We start from the raw sequence: 21090 nt of genomic DNA, 5'->3' as shown, positions 1-21090 counted from the left end.
GGAAAAGTTATGTATAATATCACATCCAATGTCATTCACTGTAGAGGCTTTCCCCTATACGCATACCGCATCTGGGTTTGTTGCTGTGCTGTACTTTGTAAGTTTTATCGCACAATAAAGTGTTTCTCCTTCTTGTACAGATATAGTTTACAGTGGAAAGGGGAATCCGCTCGTCTTCGAGCAAGAACTAACCATTGACTTCAAGTGTCACTTCCGCCTCCAGATGTATCCATTTGACCGGCAAGTCTGCTTCTTGGAATTCATCTTGGAGTTGACCTCGGACTTAGGAGTCCTGACGCAGGTAAGAAGTGTCGCAGCTTCGTTACTCTGGGCTCTCAGAACACTGCTCTCACACATGTGTATAGAAGATGACAAGATTCCTTTACCAGTACTTCCTGTTGGTATTTTCCCAAATTGATAAAAATCCTTCTCTCTCTCTCTCTCTCTCTCTCTCTCTCTCTCTCTCTCTCTCTCTCTCTCTCTCTCTCTCTCTCTCTCTCTCTCTCTCTCTCTCAGGATGGGGAAGGCGTCACATTTACCGGGAAGCGAGTGTTACTGGAGTACAAATTGTTGTCAGAAAGGTATAGAAACTACACCAGAGATTCTCTCAGCCACGTGAGGGTAAGTTATGGGAGGACATCTCTATTACATATACAACTCTCGTTTGAGCTCGTAAATAGGCCTAATTTTTTGACAAACGTTTTCACACTTCCGATAAATTGTTCTTAAGTATACGTATTTCATTGTTTGTCAGATTTCTGTAATAACTTTGACCGAATTGTTATATTGTTTTTCAATAAGAATGAACTGCATAACAAACAAAAACCAAGCATGCGCAGAATATAGCATACCTCCGAAAAGGTTCACTGGACGATGGAGAAATCCTGGAGAAATCCAATGACTCAAAGTTAATACGAAGGCAACGGTACCTTAGCTGCGGAATTCATTTGTCTATATTGGAATGTGAATATAGGCCGAAAAGTCATCGAGACCCACCAGTGCTTAATCATATGAAGAGGACCAGCTAATTAATGTTTTCATAAAGTTCCATTTGAAATTTAGTCTGTCGTTTAGTTTTCAAGTCACCCTGCTCGCAGACAGGTACACCGCGGTCTGGACTCTAGAGCGTGAGGTCACGGTCTGGGCCGTGCGTGAGGTAGACCAACCGAGTCCAAAAACATCATGATGGAGGTCATAAAATGGCCGCAAAATGAGAACGTAGGTTTGGTCCACCTCTTTCATTTCAGCTAGGCAACTATTATTATTATTATTATTATTATTATTATTATTATTATTATTATTATTATTATTATTATTATTATTATTACACAGAAGATGAACTCCATTCATATGGAACAAGCCTACAGGGGCCATTGACTTGAAATTCAAGCTTCCAAGGAATATGGTGGTCATTTGAAAGAAGTAACAGGAAATACAGAAACAAGAAATCAGTTATTAGTAAAGAAAAAATAATTTAGATAAATAAATAAATAGATAAAAATGAAGTAAAATAGGATCATATCAAGATTAGCCAACCCAACATCTCCATGTCAAAAACAGCGAACCCAATGGTCCCCATGTAAAGAATGGCTAACCCTTTCAGGTCCGAACTCCAATTCCACATGAGGTCAATACTAAACAAGGCGAAACAGTGATTCTCTACACTGTTTCGACGTGTTTAGTACTAGCCCCTGGGGCGTCAAATGTATTTCGCCTTGTTTAGTACTAGCCCCTGGGTGATCAAATGTCTGGTACCGAAGTGTTCATGTCTAGAACAGCGAACCCGATTATTCCTATGTAAAGAATAACGAACCCAATGATCTTCTTGTAAAGAATAGCGAACCCTGCTGCGAGTGGGTTCGCTAATCTTGAAATGTTCTGAAAAATACAAGGAGAATTTTTTCAGGTTAGTAATGCACTGCATCTTTTCTTGAACTTTTGAGGTTCCTGTTGCACAACATCCTCAGGGAGACTTCCACAATCCAAAGGTCTGGTACGGAGAAGTTCGACAGCCAGGCACTAGTCTAGGTCTGCTCCATCTCCACAAATGCCAAATACAAGAGCTATGATATTCGTGGGCTTCAGTGGGTTAAAGGAAATCTGTACATCACCCCCTGAAGCAGGATCAGATAGCATCTTGATTTACTTTGCAGGTTGTCTGCTGATACCTTTAGCTTCCACCTAAAGGCACAAACATTTTAAACCATCTTGCTATCCCAGTCCCACTGTAAAATGGATTGTAAGGTAAATTCTAAATTGGGAAGTTGTGATGTAAATGCTTATGGCTGGTAAAGAGATTTAATAAGGAGTAATCAGTAATGTATTGTTGCAGGTAAGTATATATATATATATGTGTGTATGTATATATGAAATTTTTTTTTATCACACCGTGATTTATATACAATCATGAAGCTACAAATATTGCTTAATATCAAATTCACGCTACCTCGGGAGTATCCCGATAGGGAATTATCACCGAAGGGGAATTTATAAGTGATAAATGGATTGGTACTGCCGGGTTGCGATCCCACAACACAGAACATATCCAGCAACTCCAGTCGACGTTCTACCACTGAGCTATATAGCTCAGTGGTAAAGCGTCGACTGGAGTTGCTGGGTAGCTCAGTGGTAGAACGTCGACTGGAGTTGCTGGACATGTTCTGTGTCGTGGGATCACGACCCGGCACTACCAGTCCATTTATCACTTATAATTCCCCTACGGTGATAATTCCCTATCGGGATACTCCCGAGGTAGCATGAATTTGATATTGCGACATTTGTAGCTTCATGATTGTATATATATATATATATATATATATATATATATATATATATATATATATATATATATATAATTGTGTGTATATATATATACAGTATATATATATACTGTATATATATATATATATATATATATATATATATATATATATGTATATGTGTGTGTATGTATGTATAGAAAGATGGATAGTCAGCAAATGTTCCATGATCTTATAGCAATTTTAATATATATATATATATATATATATATATATATATATATATATATATTATGTATGTATGTATGTATGTACATATGGAACGTGATGGATATATAAATAAAGACAAAATCCACAAAGGAAAGAGAAACAATGGAGTACTGCAAGGCCTTTCGACTTGTCATCCTTTACTTAGCAGACTGAAGAAATATAAAAATAAGTTTTCAAAGAAAGCTCATATAAATAACAGATGAGGATTACAATAGAAAAGATATGTAACTGGAATCCAGCGCAATTGATATTAGTAGAACTGCCAAAACAGGGTAAAATATTTAAGAAGTTTTACAAAGGATTAGGATCAACCATTCAGAAGCAGGAACAGGAAAATTAAAAGATTATACAGGGAGGTGACTGACCGCCAAAAAATGTTATAAAAGTACAACTCAATAATTCTCTTTTTTTGTAAACAGTAACAATTTTTGTAAGACGAACAGTTTTACAAATAAAGAATTATATTAAACATACGAATACATAGAAAATATATATAGGTAACTAATTTGTAATTAAGTCAGTGACTTTAGCTTTTAGGTCATTCTTGAACATTTTTCTAATATGGGGATCCAAAACATACATGCCAAGGCTAAGGTTAAAGTTACACCTGGAAGTAAGCTGTATAATAGCAGATTCTTGAAGAGAAATCTTTCGATCTAGCAATCATTGAACTTTCAGTCCAATTTATCCTGTGAGAGTTTCCACTTATAGCATTGGATGTTTGTCCAGTTTGACTGAATGCTTATGTTGTTTAATACGTGCATCTAAATCTTTGCTAGAGTGGCCAATATAAAAAGAGGGGCATTCCAAAAATGGAATTTTATGTATTATGTTGTTGTTTTCTTTAGGGTTAATTTTTATTAACATTCCTTTTTGTGTATTATTATAGGAAAAAACGAGGTTGACATTAAAAGATTTTTCCAAAAATTTCATGTTTTCAAAACCACTAAAATAAAGCAAGCTAAGAATGTTTATAGGTGTTTCTCCATGTTACTTTCACTATAAAACTTTTTCTGGGCTTTATTATAACAAATAACTAGTATATGTGCAGGATAACATAAATCTGTCCATATTTTTCTTATGTATTCGATTTCTTGATTCAAATGCTGGGAGCTGACAATTTGCAAAGCTCATAAAAACATAGAAGAAAAAATTTATATTTTGACATTATGGTGATGGCCTGAATAAAGATGGACTTAAGTTAAGTCGTTGGTTGGTTTCCTATAAATACTGAATTTACATTGAAATGGTTCTCTGTGTATTAAAACATCTAAGAGAGGGAGGCAATTGTCTTTTTCTAATTCTAAAGTAAACTTAATGGATGATACCTGGTTATTCAGATTAGAGAATAAATCATTTACCTCAATATCAGCAGGCAAAACAGCTAAAATATCTTCAACATATCTATACCACTTTAAAGGAGTATAAATGATATTAAGTAAATATCGTTTTTCGACGAATTCCATGTACAAGTTTGAGAGGAGTGGGGACAAGGGCTGCCCATTACCATACCAAATATTAGCTGGTATAATTCACCATTGAATATAGACTTACAGTCACAAATGCACAGGTAGAGGTAATTCATGATGGATTAGTTCATTACTAAGATACTCTAAAATAGAATCTATAGGGACTTTAGTAAAAAGAGAACAAACAGCAAAACTAACGAATCTATCAGTGGGACAAAAAAGTTACTTTGTTTAATTTATCAACCAAATGTAGACAATTATATATGTGAGAATCGTAGATAGTTCCAAGGGACGGGGACAGGAACTTGGTAATATATTTCGAAAGTTTTTATGATACTGAGCCAACAGCACTAATAATAGGCTGCATAGGATTATTTTCTTTGTGCGTTTTTACTAATCCGTACAAGATGAACATTTTTTACAACTAAAAAATTATATTAAACATACGAATATATAGAAAAATCCTTAAAGATAAAAAAGAACTAATAGGTCAGTTGTCAGTAAAATTTCCCTCGTTACCTTACATACACGGATTACTGTTGGCTCAATATCATATAAACTTTCGAAATATATTACCAAGCTCTTGTCCCCGTTCCTTGGAACTATCTCCGATTCTCATATATAATTGTCTAGATTTAGTTGATAAACAAAATCACTTTTTGCCCCACTGATAGATTCGTTATTTTTTATGTTTGTTCTCTTTTTACTAAAGTCCCTATAGATTCTATTTTAGAGTATCTTAGTAATCCATCACGTATTGTCACTCCCCAGTATTTGGATCAAGAAATCGAATATATAAGAAATATAGGGACAGATTTAAGTTATCCTTCACATATACTAGATATGTTATAATAAAACCCACAAAAATTTTTATAGTGAAAGTAACATGAAGAAAGAAACCCCTATGAACATTCTTAGCTTGCCTTATTTTAGTGGTTTTGAAAACATGAAATCTTTGTTAAAATCTTTTAATGTCAACCTCGTTTTTTTCCTATAATAACACACAAAAACGAATGTTAATAAAAATTAACCCTAAAGAAGACAACAACATTATATATAAAATTCCATTTTTTGAATGCCCCTCTTTTTATATTGGCCAATCTAGCAAAGATTTAGATGTACGTATTAAGCAACAGAAGTATTCAGTCAAACTGGACAAACATCCAGTGCTGTTTAAGTGAAAACTCTCACAGGATAAATTGGACTGAAAAGTTCAGTGATTGCCAAATCGAAAGATTTCTCTTCACGAAATCTTTTGCCATCTGCTATTATACAACTTACTTCCAGCTGTAATTTTAACCTTAGCATTGGCATGTATTATTTGGAACCCTGTATTAGAAAAATGTTCAAGAATGGCCTAAAAGATAAAATTACTGACTTAATTACTAATTAGTTACCTTATATATATTTTCTATGTATTCATATGCTTAATATAATTTTTTTATTTGTAAAAATGTTCATCTTACAAAAATTGTTATTGTTTACAAAGAAAGAAGAGAATTATTGAGTTGTACTTTTGTAACATTTTTTTGGTGGTCAGTCACCGCCTTGCAGAATCGTTTAATTGTCCTGTCCCTGCTTCTGAACGGCTGATCCTGTTTTGACCCTGTTTTGGCAGTTCTATCAATTCTTCAATTGTGTTGGATTCCAGGTACATATTTTTTTCTTTTGTAATCCCCATCTGTTATTTCTACGAGCTTTCTTTGTAAACTCATTTTTATATTTCTTCAGTCTGCTAAGTAAAGAACGACAAGTCTCAGCACTTCATTGTTTCTCTTTCCTTCGTGGATTTTGTCTTTATATATATATATATATATATATATATATATATATATATATATATATATATATATATATATATATATATATATATATATATATATATATATATATATATATATATATATATATATATATATATATATATATATATATTTATATATATATATATATATATATATATATATATATATATATATATATATATATATATATATATATATATATATATATATATATATATATATATATAGAGAGAGAGAGAGAGAGAGAGAGAGAGAGAGAGAGAGAGAGAGAGAGAGATCATGTTCAGAATTAAATTCACTACTTTTTATCAAAAGAACAATGACACGTCTGTTTGGTCTCTGGTATTATTCGTTTCATAACCCTTCCATTTTTCCCCTCGCAGTTGAAGAGATACACTTAATCACAAGCCTTAATTAAGGCCACCACATTAATTGCCTCTGTTGTGAATTTTCAGGTCATATTGGAATTCCAGAATCTGTACGGATACTACATAGGAAACACCTTCTTGCCTACGATAATGCTCGTCACAATCGGCTACACTTGCTTCCTCTTCGACCTCGCTGATTTTGAGGTAGGCTACGCATCGTTGCTGCCTTGACCACACTCGGTGTGGATAAAAGACTAGGCGTCAGTGTTGCCGTTACAAGTGCATCCGCATAATTTGCCTCCGTAATTGTCAGAGTTGACTATCAGTAGGACTTTACAAATTTTGATGCATCTTGAAACTTTTATTATTTAAGGATTAAATAAAAAATTATATTCTGTATATACCTTATTTTTGGTAATTTTTTTTTTCATTGTCAAAGCTTAATTACCAAAATTTAAAGTATTTTTTTTTTTTTTTTTTTTACAAAGAAAGATGTAGTCGTATTCAGTGTGGCCACAGTGAGATGCCAGATATCGCTATTTGATTTTGACCACGTTATCTGCCGAAAAACCATAAAACGACATCGCTGATGTACAGCCTATTGCTGAACGTGTAGTTACTGTCACTTCACTTACTGACTTCATGGCTTAGTGACTGGTCGACAGAGCTGGACTCCGGTGTTATAGTCTTACGTAGTGTGGTTCTCGGTGCAATCTTGTTGACTTCTCCGGTCAAGGTGTGAATCATTGCTGTCACAGACTCCTAAGTTATTAAGCTTTTTTTTTATTCTTAATGAGGCAGCTAGCCTCTTGAAATTAGTTTGTAGATCTTTTATTTTTGAGGCCTTGCAGTAAAACAGTTTCGCTCTATCAGAGCAAAATCTGCTACCAGAAATAAGTAAGTAGGCCTACTATTTATCCCATCTAATCGGTATTCACCTTTTCTTTTCGTCGGCCTCTTATTCGTGTGCGTTTTATTTATTTTTAATGTTATTTAAAGATAATAGCGTGTGACTTTTCCGATTTTCCATAAAGCTGTTCTTGGGGCGCTGATCACTTGTGGCGTTAAATATTTTATTAAACCATTCCACCTTGAAAGGGGTTTGCTTCATTGGTTTTCCAATAGAAGTAGATTACATGTAGTAAATATGTACGTTATTTTGAAAGAAATATTAACCCATGCTTCTTTTGGCTCTGAAAGGTATTTTGAAATCAAATTGCCTGTGTGTATGTGCTTGCATGAGCTGCATCCATTTTGTAATGTGAGTTTTCTATGATAGACCTACGTTTTCAATAGTAGGAGACTAGCCGATTTTCAGCATGGCGTTATAGATAAGGGTTACAACCTTTAGGGTCGTCACCCTGAATTCGGGGGTTGGAGAGATCGTTCTTGAGCGAGGGGACTGCAGTATTGTAATATTTCTCTCTCACTGTATCACCTCTCCTATAATAAAAACTGAAGACTGAATGCCTCAATTGACAGACTCGTTGAACAGAAGAACGCACATGACCGCCAGCGAGAAGTAACATCTAAGAAACTTTCTAAGCCGTAGCTCCGCGATGAGCTAGGCTATGGCAATTGACGTTTTCCTGTTATTTTACTTGCCTTACAGGAATTTGAAATAATATTTTGTCGGCCGGCTGTGGCTGTAACTAAACTGTAATTGACCTTTGAAGACTACCCGACGGGGTAGATCTAAGCCGGTATTCCGCGGCCACCCCCCCACCCCCCTGCTTAACTAATATGGCAAAAAAAAAATTTTCAGGTACCCTAGGGGATTTTACTGGTTTACCCCTAAGTATACCTTAGTTTTACCTAAAAATACCAGGTACCCTAGGGGTGTTTACTGGTTTACCCCTAAAAATACCAGGTACCCTAGGGATGTTTACTGGTTTACCCCTAAAAATACCAGGTACCCTAGGGGTGTTTACTGGTTTACCCCTAAAAATACCAGGTACCCTAGGGGTGTTTACTGGTTACAATTTTGCCGTATTAGCTATGGAGGAGGATGAGGGGTTCGCCACGGAATGCCAGCTTAGATCTACGACGTCGGGTAGTCTTCAAAGGTCAATTACAGTTTAGTTACAGCCACAGGCGGCCGACAAAATACTACTTTAAATTCTTGTAAAGCAATTAGAACAACATAGGAAAACGTCCATTGCCATAGTCTAGCACACCGCGGAACTACGGCTTAGAATTACCCCTACTAAGACAATAGGACTAATTGTGACTATAATACTAACACAAGGAGATGGTTGGTGTTGAAACTACTTCGGGTCCATGCCGGCCTCTGCAGTCAACCTATCTAGAAATGTACCGTAAGTATTCTAGCCTGTATTATATTATATTATACTTACTGTAAGTAATTTTTGACATTGGCTAGGTGTATACCGTATTAAACTGGCGACGAGTACAGGATTAAGTTAATGTGAATTTTTTTACTTTGTCAGAGATTAAGTGCTAGGATTGTTAGGCTAAGCTGTTCCTCCTAGGCTAGATGCTTATTTTGTACTATTTAGTGTGGTAGGTTTGTTCTATTGTTGTTAACCTTTGCCGTAGGCTTGGCTAATGTTAATTCTTTGGGCTGTAGGTTAAGTCTGGTATTATGTGGGGTAAATCGTAGCTGTGCTGGGTTTTTAGCCCAACGTTAGACTTTGTCTTGTAAGCTAGGTTAGGCTAGTGGTACTGGTATAACTGCTGTTGTCTTTGAGGTCTGGTTAGGTCCGTAGTATATTTTTGGAGATGGCAGGTATGATTGGTTCTATTAATCCACACAGTGAAGTAGAGGAGGATTTTGACACCTATTGTAGTAGGGTTAATATGTATTTCATAGCTAATGAAATGAAAGATGCTAAGAAAGTTGCTGTGTTCTTCTCTTTGGTGGGACCAAAGGTTTTTGGTTTGGCTAGTGATTTACTCTTACTAGACGCCTGAAGAGAGCACCTGCAAGCAGATAATTGAAAGGCTGCGTAAACACTATGAACCTAAACCTATTCTCATCTGTGAGCATTTTAAGCTCTATTCTCGTGCTCAGAAATCAGGAGTCTGTTAATGATTTTGTTGCAGCGTTAAAGGCACTGGCCCATACTTGTGAGTTTGGGGCAACGCTGTCCGAGATGTTACGCAACTTGTTTACAGTGGGTCTTGCCAGTGATAAGGTTCAGCAGGTGTTGTTGGCTGAATCTGAATTAACCTTTGAGAAGGCCATTGGCAGGGCCACAGCTAGGGAAGCTGCGTAGAAGGACATACAAGCGATGGCGAGTGGTTTGGTATGCCATGTCCCAAGGTCCCCAGTGGATCCAAAGAAGACTTACATCTAATGCTAAGAACCGTTCTACTGGTAGTGCTAAACCTAATTCTAATCCTAGTGTTGGACCTAATACTCCTAAGACTCCCCGGACAGGTTGTGTTAAGTTACATTACTGTCCTTTTAAGAATGTGGTGTCATGCATGCAAGCAGAACGGTCACATCAAGAAGTGTGTTTTCAGGTAAAATCTAAGCAGTCTTTGCAGAAAGCTCAGCCTAAGAGCAATGTAAATTTCTCAACGGAGGGTGGTCCGTCTAATGAATCCGCAGGTGATCCGTGTTATGATTGTCCATTCTGTTGCTGCAGTAAGGGCTAATCATATAATTCTTGATGTATTGCTAAATATAGTACGTGTTCCAATGGAGGTAGACACTGGTGCTACCTGTACCCTCATCTCTCAAGGTCAGTATGAGCTGTTATAGCCTGTAGCTTCGGAACATCTGGTACTTAACCATCTACGGTTAGTCAAAGGGTTTATGGTGGTGCTGCTCCTGAGGTGGCTGGTGAGATTGATGTCTCAGCTAAACTTGAAAATGGTTCTGAGGTGAGTTGCATCAGGGTCGTCGTCGTCAATGGTGAATGTCCTTTTATTTTAGGTAGGGATCTTGTAAAGGAACTTGGGGTATTGGATAACATTCACAGCATCTCTCTTATGGCCAATTCTATTAAGAATGAATTTCTGGACATGTTCTCAGAAGGCTTGGGTTGCTGTAAGGGGCATAAATTTGCTACTGAAGTTGATCTGTCAGTACCACCAAAGTTTTGTAAGGTACATACAGTTCCATATGCACTGCGAGCTAAGGTTGATCAGGAGCTTGACCGACTTCAGAAAGAGGATATTTCTCCTGTGACTAATAGCCCATGGGCTAAAGCACTTGTTCCTGTGGTGAGATGTAATAACAAAATCAGATTATGTGGGGACTAAAAACTTGCAGTAAATCGTGCAGCTAGGCTCAACACATATATCCTATTCCTTCAGTTGATGACCTGTTTAGTGGTTTGGCTTGAGGTTAGGTATTCTCAGACCTCGATGTGAACAAGCATGTGCTCAGTTATGCCTTGATGAGGACTCGAAGAGTATGCAGTAATAAATACTCAGAGGGTTGTTTCAGTATAACCGGATAAGTTTTGGGATCTCAGTGGCCCCAGGAATTTTCCAGCAGGCTATGGAGGAGTTGTTGTAGGATATCCCTGGTGTATTTTTCTATCTGGATGATATTCTAATTACAGATGCTACTGAGGTCGAGTATAATGAGTGTTTAATTCGGGTTTTAGCGACGCTTCAGACCTCCAGTCTAAGGTTAAGCTTTAGAGAAGTGTACTATTGACATTACTAGTGTTTCATACTTAGGCTATATGATTGACCAGGAAGGCATCCATCCTACTAAGGAAAAAGTCCAAGCTATTGCAGAAGCTCCTGCCCCCACTAATGTCACCCAGTTGCGAGCCTTTCTAGGACTTCTTAATTTCTATAGGAGGTTTTTGCCTCAAACATCTAATATGTTGGGACCCTTGATTCAGCTGCTAAAAGTGAAAACTCCTTGGGTATGGGGTAAAGAACGAGAATATGCATTCTCAGAGTGTAAGAAGACACTATGAATTCCAGTGCTGTCATGCATTTTGATCCAAAGTTACCAATAGTTGATGTTGCTGACAGTAGCACATATGGTATTGGAGCTGTTCTTAGTCATTTGGTGGATGGAGTGGAGAGACCTATATATTTTGCTTCATGTCCGCTAACTTCAGCGGAGCATAACTATGTGCAAGTGGAGAAAGAAGCCCTTGCTTTTGTATTTGCTATACACAAGTTTCAGTATTACCTGTGGGATCAGAGTAATTTCACAGTCGTGACAGATCACAAACCCCTGTTGGGAGTCTTTTCACCTGGTATGAGTATTCCTCCTATGTCTTCAGGTCAGATTCAATGCTGGGCTTTACTACTCCAGGCTTTTAAATTCACACTCCATCAGCGGTTGGGTACGCCTTTAGGTACTGCAGATGTTCTAAGTTGGCTTCCCCTAAAGTCTGCTACAGACTCTACCCCAGTACCTGCTGATTAGATTAAATTGGTAAGCTTAATGGAATCTTTACCTGTAACTAGTGCAGATATCAAGGAGCAAACTCATAAGGATCCTACACTAGCTAGAGTTTTGCACTTTGTGAGCTAGGCTGGACTACAAATACTAGGACTAAAAGATTCAGAACTTACTTCCTACATCAGGAGAAGGGATGAACTTTTTCTACAAAATGGTTTTGTTTTATGGGGATCTCGAGTAGTCATTCCACCTAAACTAGGGGCTAATTTGTTAGCAGAGCTACACATGGGACATTTAGGTTCTGTGTGTATGAAAGAGCTTGCACATAGTTATTTTTGGTGGCCTAAGCTAGATAGTTATTTTTGGTGGCCTAAGCTAGATAGTGACTTGGAAAGTTTGATGAACTCATGTCCTGAATGTTTATCTCTTAAGAGCAATGCCGCCTAAGGCAGAACTGCATCCTTGGGAATGGCCTACTCACCCTTGGCTTTGACTTCATGTTGATTACACTGGACCCGTAGGCGGTCGCTATGTTCTTGTGTTAGTGGACACACTCCAAATGGGTGGATGTGCATCCTACTTCAGGTACTACTGCTAAGGAGACTATTCAGTGTTTACAACATTCTTTTTCATGATTTGGTCACCCTATTTTGATTGTCTCTGATAATGGTCCATGCTTTATCTCTCAGGAGTTAAGGATTTTTGTAAGAATGGTGGTATTAGGCACATTACCACTGCAGTATACAAACCGTCTACTACTGTAATGGGTTAGCAGAGAAAATGGTGCAAACTCTGAAGAAGGCACTTCACACTTCTAGGTCATCTATACAGGACACTTTGGACCGATTTGTGTTCAACTGTAGGTTAACTCCTCATACTACTACAGGTATGTTACCAGCGGAGTTAATATTTGGTAGACATCTGCACTCTTGGAGGACCTATTATGGCCTGCAGATGGTGTGTCATCTAGGGTTTTGAACCAGCACACAAAGGACAGAGCATACAGGCACTCCTCGTAAGTTGCATCTCCCACCTGAATCACACAAGGACCAGATGATTACTAGAACTGTTCCTCCATCACGTCAACAGACTCCACTAGTTGATGCTTCAGTTTGTACTCCAACTAGGCCACTTGTTTCAGATGAAGCAACCCAGATGCTTTCTCCATCTATTTAGGAGAGATTGGAACCTGCTAGTCGTACTTCGCCGTATCCTAGTGCAGTATAAGACAGTCCTCTCGACTTAGGAGACCTGTTGTTAAGATGGATTTGTAATGTTTATAAAAAGGTGGGGGAAGGGGAGGATGATTTTTTTTTTTTTTTTACTTAGGGCGGAGGGTACGGTGGTACAGTATCGTAAGGGGAGATTTCATTTTACTAAGGGTGGAGGCGTGCAGTACTTTATTGTAATATTTCTGTCACATTCTGTCACCTTTTCCTATAATTAAGAAGACTGAATTCCTCGACTGACACAAACTTCTGAACAGAAGAAGAACGTGCATGACCGCCAACTAGAAATGACGTCTTCTAAGAAGCTCCACAAATAAGGGCGTTATTAACCATAGCCCAGACTAACAGGCACTAGTACTCGCACTACTGTCTTACAGTATCCTACTAAGACAATAGGACTCACTGTGACTTTATAAGACTGACACAAGGACATTGATGGTGTTGAAACTACTTAAGCTCCCATGCCGGCTTCTGCAGCCATCCTATCTAGAAATGTACAATGAGTATTCTGTATTATATTACCCTCAACTGTAACTAATCTTTGACACTGGCTAGGTGTTTCCTGCAGGTATGTTTTAGCTTTTTTCAACTTCACCTCCGTTACATGAAGCAACACCTGATCATCAGGCCAAAACAGTATAATTTAACAGAAATAATTATATATTTTTAATGCAAGTAGCAAATTTACTACAGTACAGTGCTATTTTTGTACTAGGACATTACATATAATTAGGGTTACCATACGTCCTGGTTTGGCCGGGACTTGTCCCAGATTTGAGGCCATGTCCTGGGCGTCCCAGTCAGTCAGAAAAAATGTCCCAGAATGTTCAGGACAAGCAGTCAGTCACCCAACAGTGTTCCAATGTTCATTGGAAACGTGTGTATACAGCAAATTAAAATCATGTTTGCAGATAGACTTTAGACCTGTCAGAGCAAAAAGGCCTAACAGATTTGGAAGCAGAAATAGCAAATAAATAGTGTTTTCAGATAAACTTGTGACCTGTCAGAGGAAAAATGTCAAACAGATTTGGAAGGAGGAATAAATAAATAACACATAGATAAGTGTGGGACCCGTCATAGTGAATATAGATTCCTTTTGTACTGTCTTTGGTTGATGAAAATATGGTAGCAGTACATATTATTCATCTGTCACACTGAGTTGCTCATAAGGGGTCACGGTATGAAAAGGGTTGAAAACCACTGCATTACAGGGAAAGCTTTTTCTCAGAATGAAGTTATCTTTAAGTGGGATGTTTCTTAAATTAACCTTTTAGTCTCTGATGCATAATGACATTAAATTTCAGTGATTGTTTAATTCTATTAAAAAAGATATATAAAATATTTACACAATTTCAGGCTCTGGTTTGGCATTTCACAAATTTATTTCTCAATAAGACTGGTCAACATTCTTTGCACTCTGGAAAAAATGTGTAAACTAAGTTTCACAAACAAAACATACACAATGCTTCACTCACGATATAACTGAATACTCTTCACTTCCAGGACCGAATCATGGTGTCCCTGACTTTGCTCCTTGTGTTGGCTACCTTCTTCTCCCAAGTCAGCCTCTCGATTCCAAGGACAGCCTACTTGAAACTGATTGATGTTTGGTTCCTGGCACTTATAACAGACCTCTTCGCAGTGATCATGTCCTTGGTCATTGTCGAAGTCATCCGTTTGAAGGCCCTCGACTCCACCACTGTCATAAAAGTGGTTCCTTTAATGAAAGAGGCTAAGTCATCCAAATTCGAGTCGTTCATTTCCACCTGGTTCTCTGAGCCGAATAAGTTGAACATGGCGTTCTTTTACTTTTATCCGATCACACTCATTGTGCTCCTGATCATTTTCGTCTCTGTCGGCGGTAAGAGTTTGTTCGCTGCGATTCCAGAAGAGTTTCGATGAATGCGGCGAAGTTCCACCACTTTTTCACCTGACCGTTGTAATGTCAAGATTCAGTAAAATTGAAGATTACTGCCGCGCTCCTCCGGTTCGGTAACGCATTTACAAGCAAAATCGTGTTCAGTACCAGCCCTTTGGGGATGAATGTGAAAACATGAATAAACACAAACAAAAGGCATAATATAGACAAAAGGTAGTAAATATTACGGTCACCGACTGATGAGAACCAGGCCACAGTATAGTCTTCAGTTTTACTCAGGATTGTTCATACCATAATCGCTTCATAACAAGTATAGGTTTATGCCTAGTCTAAAAATCTCGTTAACTAAGAGTGCACAAGGAATCTAGGGTCATCGGTGAATTGAGCATTTTTAATGGTAGCATTATTTTGAATGATAAATTGAAGTACTTCAGCGTAACAAAGTGTGAAAAGAGAAAAAAAATATAATCACAACATTTTAATTTGCCAAACTAAAATCAACTTGAAGTAAATCTGCGTTAATTACTTATTCATACCCACCTTATAGTTCTACTGATGTTACTCACATATATAATTTTATTTTCCTTAAATATTTATTAAAATTACTATATTTAGCCATATTTATATATGGCATTTTGTTTTATATATATGTATGTATATGTATATATATATATATATATATATATGTGTGTGTGTGTGTGTGTGTGTGTGTGTGTGTGTATATATATATATATATATATATATATATATATATATATATATATATATATATATATATATATATATATATATATATTTCTATATTTATCCATATTCATATATGGCATTTTGTTTTATATAATATATATATATATATATATATATATATATATATATGAATGTCTTTTCCTGTAATACTACAGTGTAATATGAAAATAAGAAGGCCCATAAAACACTATTTAAACGTTGAAACCATATATTTCGGGCACTTGTTTCTGTGCCCCTGTTCACTGGTAGAATATGGACAGGTGGAAAGTTACAATGGTATATATACAAAAACATGAAGGTGTGGCCTTAGGCCTCCGATGTTAAGGAGGTGGCGTTTCTTAAGAAGGAGGAGATTGACCAAATTCCCTAGTGGTTTTTGGCCTCATTAGCTCCCGTTTGGCGATGGATCTGGCGGTCGCGTTTCTTGGGTCATCTTCTTCAAAAGGGGTCCGAGGATTAAGGTGTCAATGGCGTCCGATTTCCAATGTCCTCCTGACAGGTTCATATTGTTGGTTTGATTGATGATAGCAGATTCCAGCATCTTTCTTTTGTACGGACAGCTACTCTTGAAAACCAACTCCGCCCCACTCCAGTTAATGACATGCCCTGTATTTCTAATATGTAGGAAAATTCCCGAACTCTCCGAAGCGTAACGTACTGATCTTTTGTGCTCTGTTATTCTTTGCGAGAGCGATCTACCTGTCTCGCCTACATAGATGTCATGACAATTACTACACGGTATCTTGTAAACTCCGGCTTCTTCCCTTTTTGTTATTTAAGTATACGTTAACGAGCGAACTCCCGATGGATTTGGGATAATGGAAAATGAAAGGATTATTAGAACTGAGTTGCTCGGTGGCCTTTTGGATGTTTCATCGTATGGAAGCTTTATTTTGTTGTTGAAATCTATTTGTCTGTTGTGAGTGGGACCTCTGTAGTATATTTTATTTGCTTTATTAATAGCCCTCTCGATAATGTGTGGTGGATAGAGCAGTTGCGTTAGGTGTTGGCGGATCGTGTTAAATTCTTGATCCAGGTACTCATTTGAACATATCCTAAGTCCTCTGAGGAATAGGTTGCACCCTACCATGATTTTTACGGAGACGTCGTGGTAGCTTAAGAAATGAATGTAGGAGACAGCGAAGGTGGGTTTTCTATATACTGTAAATGCATACCTGTTCTGTTTTCTTATGATCAGTACATCTAGGAACGGCAGTTTTCCGTCCTTTTCCCATTCTGTTTTAAATTTTATGGTCGGAACTAGCGAATTTAGCCTATTAAAAAATTCATTGAAGTCCCCCCAGCTATTGTCCCAGAAAGTAAAGATATCATCTACGTATCTAAGCCAGATCATATTATGGGGTTTGATAGACGACAAAAGTTCTGTTTCGAAATATTCCATGTACAAGTTTGCTAGAAGGGGTGATAGGGGACTTCCCATGCTACAGCCAAATTTTTGTTTGTAAAAATTACCATTGAAAGAAAACACGTTGTTAGTTACACAGAGGTTGATAAGTTTTAAAGTTTTATCTATGCCAAGAGGAAAATGGTCTTCATATGGTTGTAACTTCCTCTCTAAGAAAAAAACAACACGTCGGCAATCGGGACTTTAGTAAATAATGAATCGACGTCTAGACTGAGCAGTTTGATGTTGTTTGAGGGGATGTTTAAACTATTAAATTTTTGTATGAAATCTTCTGCATGTTTGACGTGGGAGGATGAGAAGGTTCCTAGAAAGGGTGATAACAAGTCTGCGAGCCATTTTGATAATTTGTACATGAAAGAGCCCCTGCTAGATATTATGGGGCGTAAAGGAATCCCATCTTTATGTGTTTTCGGAGGCCGTAAAAATAGGGGAGAGAGGGGTTGATTACCTTGAATGTCTCTAGTAATTCTATGTCTTTTTTATTGCCCCCTATGGTTCTAGCTGATTTGTTAAACTGAGCAGCAATATTTGTTGTGGGATCTTTCGTTAATTTGTCGTAGGTCTCCGCATCGTTTAGAAGTTCTTGAACTTTATTGATGTATGTCTCCTTGTCTAACAGAACTATTTTCCCGTCTTTGTCAGATTTTGTGATGATGATATCCCCTTTTTCTTAAGCTAACTAATGCATTTTGGAATCTTTTCGGGAGCGAATTTTTGTTGTTATTTTGCTCCAAGACATTTAGCAAAATGCCTTTGAGACATGCCTCTTTCTTGTCATAGTTGTTTTTGCAAAATGTTTATCAAAAGCAACTAGGAAATTAAGGTTACTCTCGGGACCAGGTTTTAGAGCGAATGAAACTCCAAGATTTAAAACGGTCTGTTCTTCTGCAGTGAGGGGATGGTTAGAGAGATTCAGCACATTATTGGGAAGGCCAAGATTATTCCATACGCTGTTCCTAATCAGTCTTTTTAATTTGTAGCACAAATTTCTGGAGTGGGACTCACTGTTTTCAATAGCACCTGATAGCACAAAATATGAAAGATATCTGTACATACCATCATCCCTGCACATGAGGCGAAGTGACGTGGCTAGCTCACTTATTTTTCTTCTAATCACATAGATGTCTTGGTGTGTGGCTTGTATTCTGTCTTGGAGGAATGTGCTGACGCCGATGTCCAACGCGTGAAACCGTACATTTTGGGAGAAACTTGTTCCTGTAGGCATTCTTGTAGAAAATTTCTCTGATTCTTCCTCTTGTGTAACCCATGTACTAGCCGTCCTGTACTGTCTGAAGATGTGCTTGACAGCTGGGTTGAAGCCGAAAAACTGGCGTAAACTGTGATGTTCCATAATGGGCAAAAATGAATGTCTTTTCCTGTAATACTACAACGTTTAAATAGTGTTTTATGGGCCTTCTTATTTTCATATATATATATATATATATATATATATATATATATATATATATATATATATATATATATATATATATATATATATATATATATATATATATATATATATATATATATATATATATATATATATATATATATATTATTTATCCATATTCATATATGGCATTTTGTTATATATATATATATATATATATATTTATTTATCCATATTCATATATGGAATTTTGTTTTATATATATATATATATATATATATATTTATATATATATATATAAGATGATAAAATCCACAAAGGAAACGGAAACACTGGAGTGCTGCAAGGCCTTTCGACACTTACGTCCTTTACTTAGCAGACTGAAGAAATATAAAAGTAAGTTTACAAAGAAAGCTCATATAAATGACAGATAGGGATTATAAAGGAAACATATGTACCTGGAATCCAACGCAGTTGATATTAGTAGAACTGCCAAAACAGGGTTAAATATTTAAGAGGTTGGTTCAGTATCATATAAACTTTCGAAATGTATTACCAAGCTCTTGTCTCCGTTACTTGGAACTATCTCAGATTCTCGCGTATATAATTGTCTAGATTTAGTTGATAAATTAAACAAAATCACTTTTTGCCCCACTGATAGATTCGTTAGTTTTGATGTTTGTTCTTTTTTTTACTTAAGTCCCTGTAGATTCTATTTTAGAGTATCTTAGTAATTAATTAATCCATCACGAATTACCTCTACCTTTAAGCCATATTATTTCTCTTACTAGGTTGTGCATTTGTGATTGTAAATTTATATTCAATGGTGCATTTTACCAACAAATATTTGGTATGGCATTGGGCAACCCTTTATCCCCACTCCTCTCAAACTTGTACATGGAATTCTTTGAAAAACGATCTATACCTAATATCAGTTATACTCCTTTAAAATTGTATAGGTATATTGACGATATTTTAGCTGTTTTGTCTGCTGGTATTGATGTAAATGATTTACTCTCTAATTTCAGTAACCAGGTACCATCCATAAAGTTTACGTTAGAATTAGAAAAAGACAATTGCCTCCCTTTCTTAGATGTTTTAATACATATAGAACCATTTCAATGCAAATTCAGTATTTATAGGAAACCAACCAACAACTTAACTTGTGTCCATTTTTATTCAGACCATCACCTTAACATCAAAATATCAATTTTTTCGTCTATGTTTTTACGAGCTTTGCGCATTGTCACTCCCCAGATCAAGAAATTGAATACATAAGAAAAATAGGGACAGATTTATGTTATCCTTCACATATACTAGATATTTGTTATAACAAAGCCCACAAAAAGTTTTATAGTGAAAGTAACATGAAGAAAGAAATCCCTAAGAACATTCTTAGCTTGCCTTATTTTAGTGGTTTTGAAAACTTAAAATCATTGTTAAAACCTTTTAATGTCAACCTCGTTTTTTTTCTTATAATAACACACTCAAAAGAATGTTAATAAAAAATAGCCCTAAAGAAAACAAAAACATAATATATAAAATTCCATGTTTGGACTGCCCCTCTTTTTATATTGGCCAATCTAGCAAAGATTTAGATGTACGTATTAAGCAACACAAGCATTCAGTCAAAACTGGACAAGCATCCAATGCTATATTCATTCATTTAAGTGAAAACTCTCACAGGATAAATTGGACTGAAAGTTCAGTGATTCCCAGATCGAAAGATTTCTCTTCAAGAACTCTATTGGAGTCTGCTGTTATCCAGCTTACTTCCAGCTGTAATTTTAACCTTAACCCTGGCATGTATTATTTGGACCCCTGTATTAGAAAAATGTTCAAGAATGACCTAAAAGATAAAATCACTAACTTGATTACAAGTTAGTTACTTGATATATATTTTCTATGTAACCGTATGTTTAATATAATTTTTTATTTGTAAAAATGTTCATCTTGCAAAAATTATTATTTACAAAAAATAATTATTTTGTTGTACTGATATTTTTTGGGTGGTCAGTCACGACCCTGTATAATCTTTTAATTGTCATGTCCCTGCTTCTGAACGGTTGATCCTAATCCTTTGTAAAACCTCTTAAATATTTAACCCTGTTTTGGCATTTCTACTAATTCTTCAATTGTGTTGGATTCCAGGTACATATGTTCCCTTTATAATCCCCATCTGTCATTTATATGAGCTTTCTTTGTAAACTCACTTTTATATTTCTTCAGTCTGCTAAGTAAAGGACGTAAGTGTCGAAAGGCCTCTCAGCACTCCAGTGTTTCCGTTTCCTTTGTGGATTTTATCTTTATTTGTATATTCATCACATTCCATATTTTCGTGATTCAGTTATACATATAATATATATATCTATCTATCTATCTATCTATCTATATATATATA

General features: G+C 36.4%; 1 protein-coding gene across 4 annotated transcripts in view; it reads left to right on the top strand.

Annotated features, from left to right (window-relative positions):
- LOC136852604 (uncharacterized) overlaps positions 1–15586 on the top strand; it is a 33889-nt gene extending 18303 nt beyond the window's left edge. Inside the window, exons 6-9 of one of the 4 annotated variants that reach the window (XM_067127482.1) lie at positions 141–301; positions 517–621; positions 6759–6875; positions 14748–15586. In XM_067127482.1, coding sequence (XP_066983583.1) covers positions 141–301; positions 517–621; positions 6759–6875; positions 14748–15146 — 782 coding nt within the window. In that variant the 3' untranslated portion in view covers positions 15147–15586. Of the gene's footprint in view, positions 1–140; positions 302–516; positions 622–6758; positions 6876–7274; positions 7408–14747 lie in introns of those variants that run through there. The other 3 variants (XM_067127483.1, XM_067127484.1, XR_010857195.1) reach the window with 3 other exon arrangements.
- Positions 15587–21090: the final 5504 nt, after the last annotated feature.

The sequence above is a fragment of the Macrobrachium rosenbergii genome, chromosome 25, assembly GCF_040412425.1.
Source record: "Macrobrachium rosenbergii isolate ZJJX-2024 chromosome 25, ASM4041242v1, whole genome shotgun sequence".
In the NCBI taxonomy this organism is placed as follows: domain Eukaryota; kingdom Metazoa; phylum Arthropoda; class Malacostraca; order Decapoda; family Palaemonidae; genus Macrobrachium; species Macrobrachium rosenbergii.
This window is presented reverse-complemented; position numbering and strand designations above follow the sequence as displayed.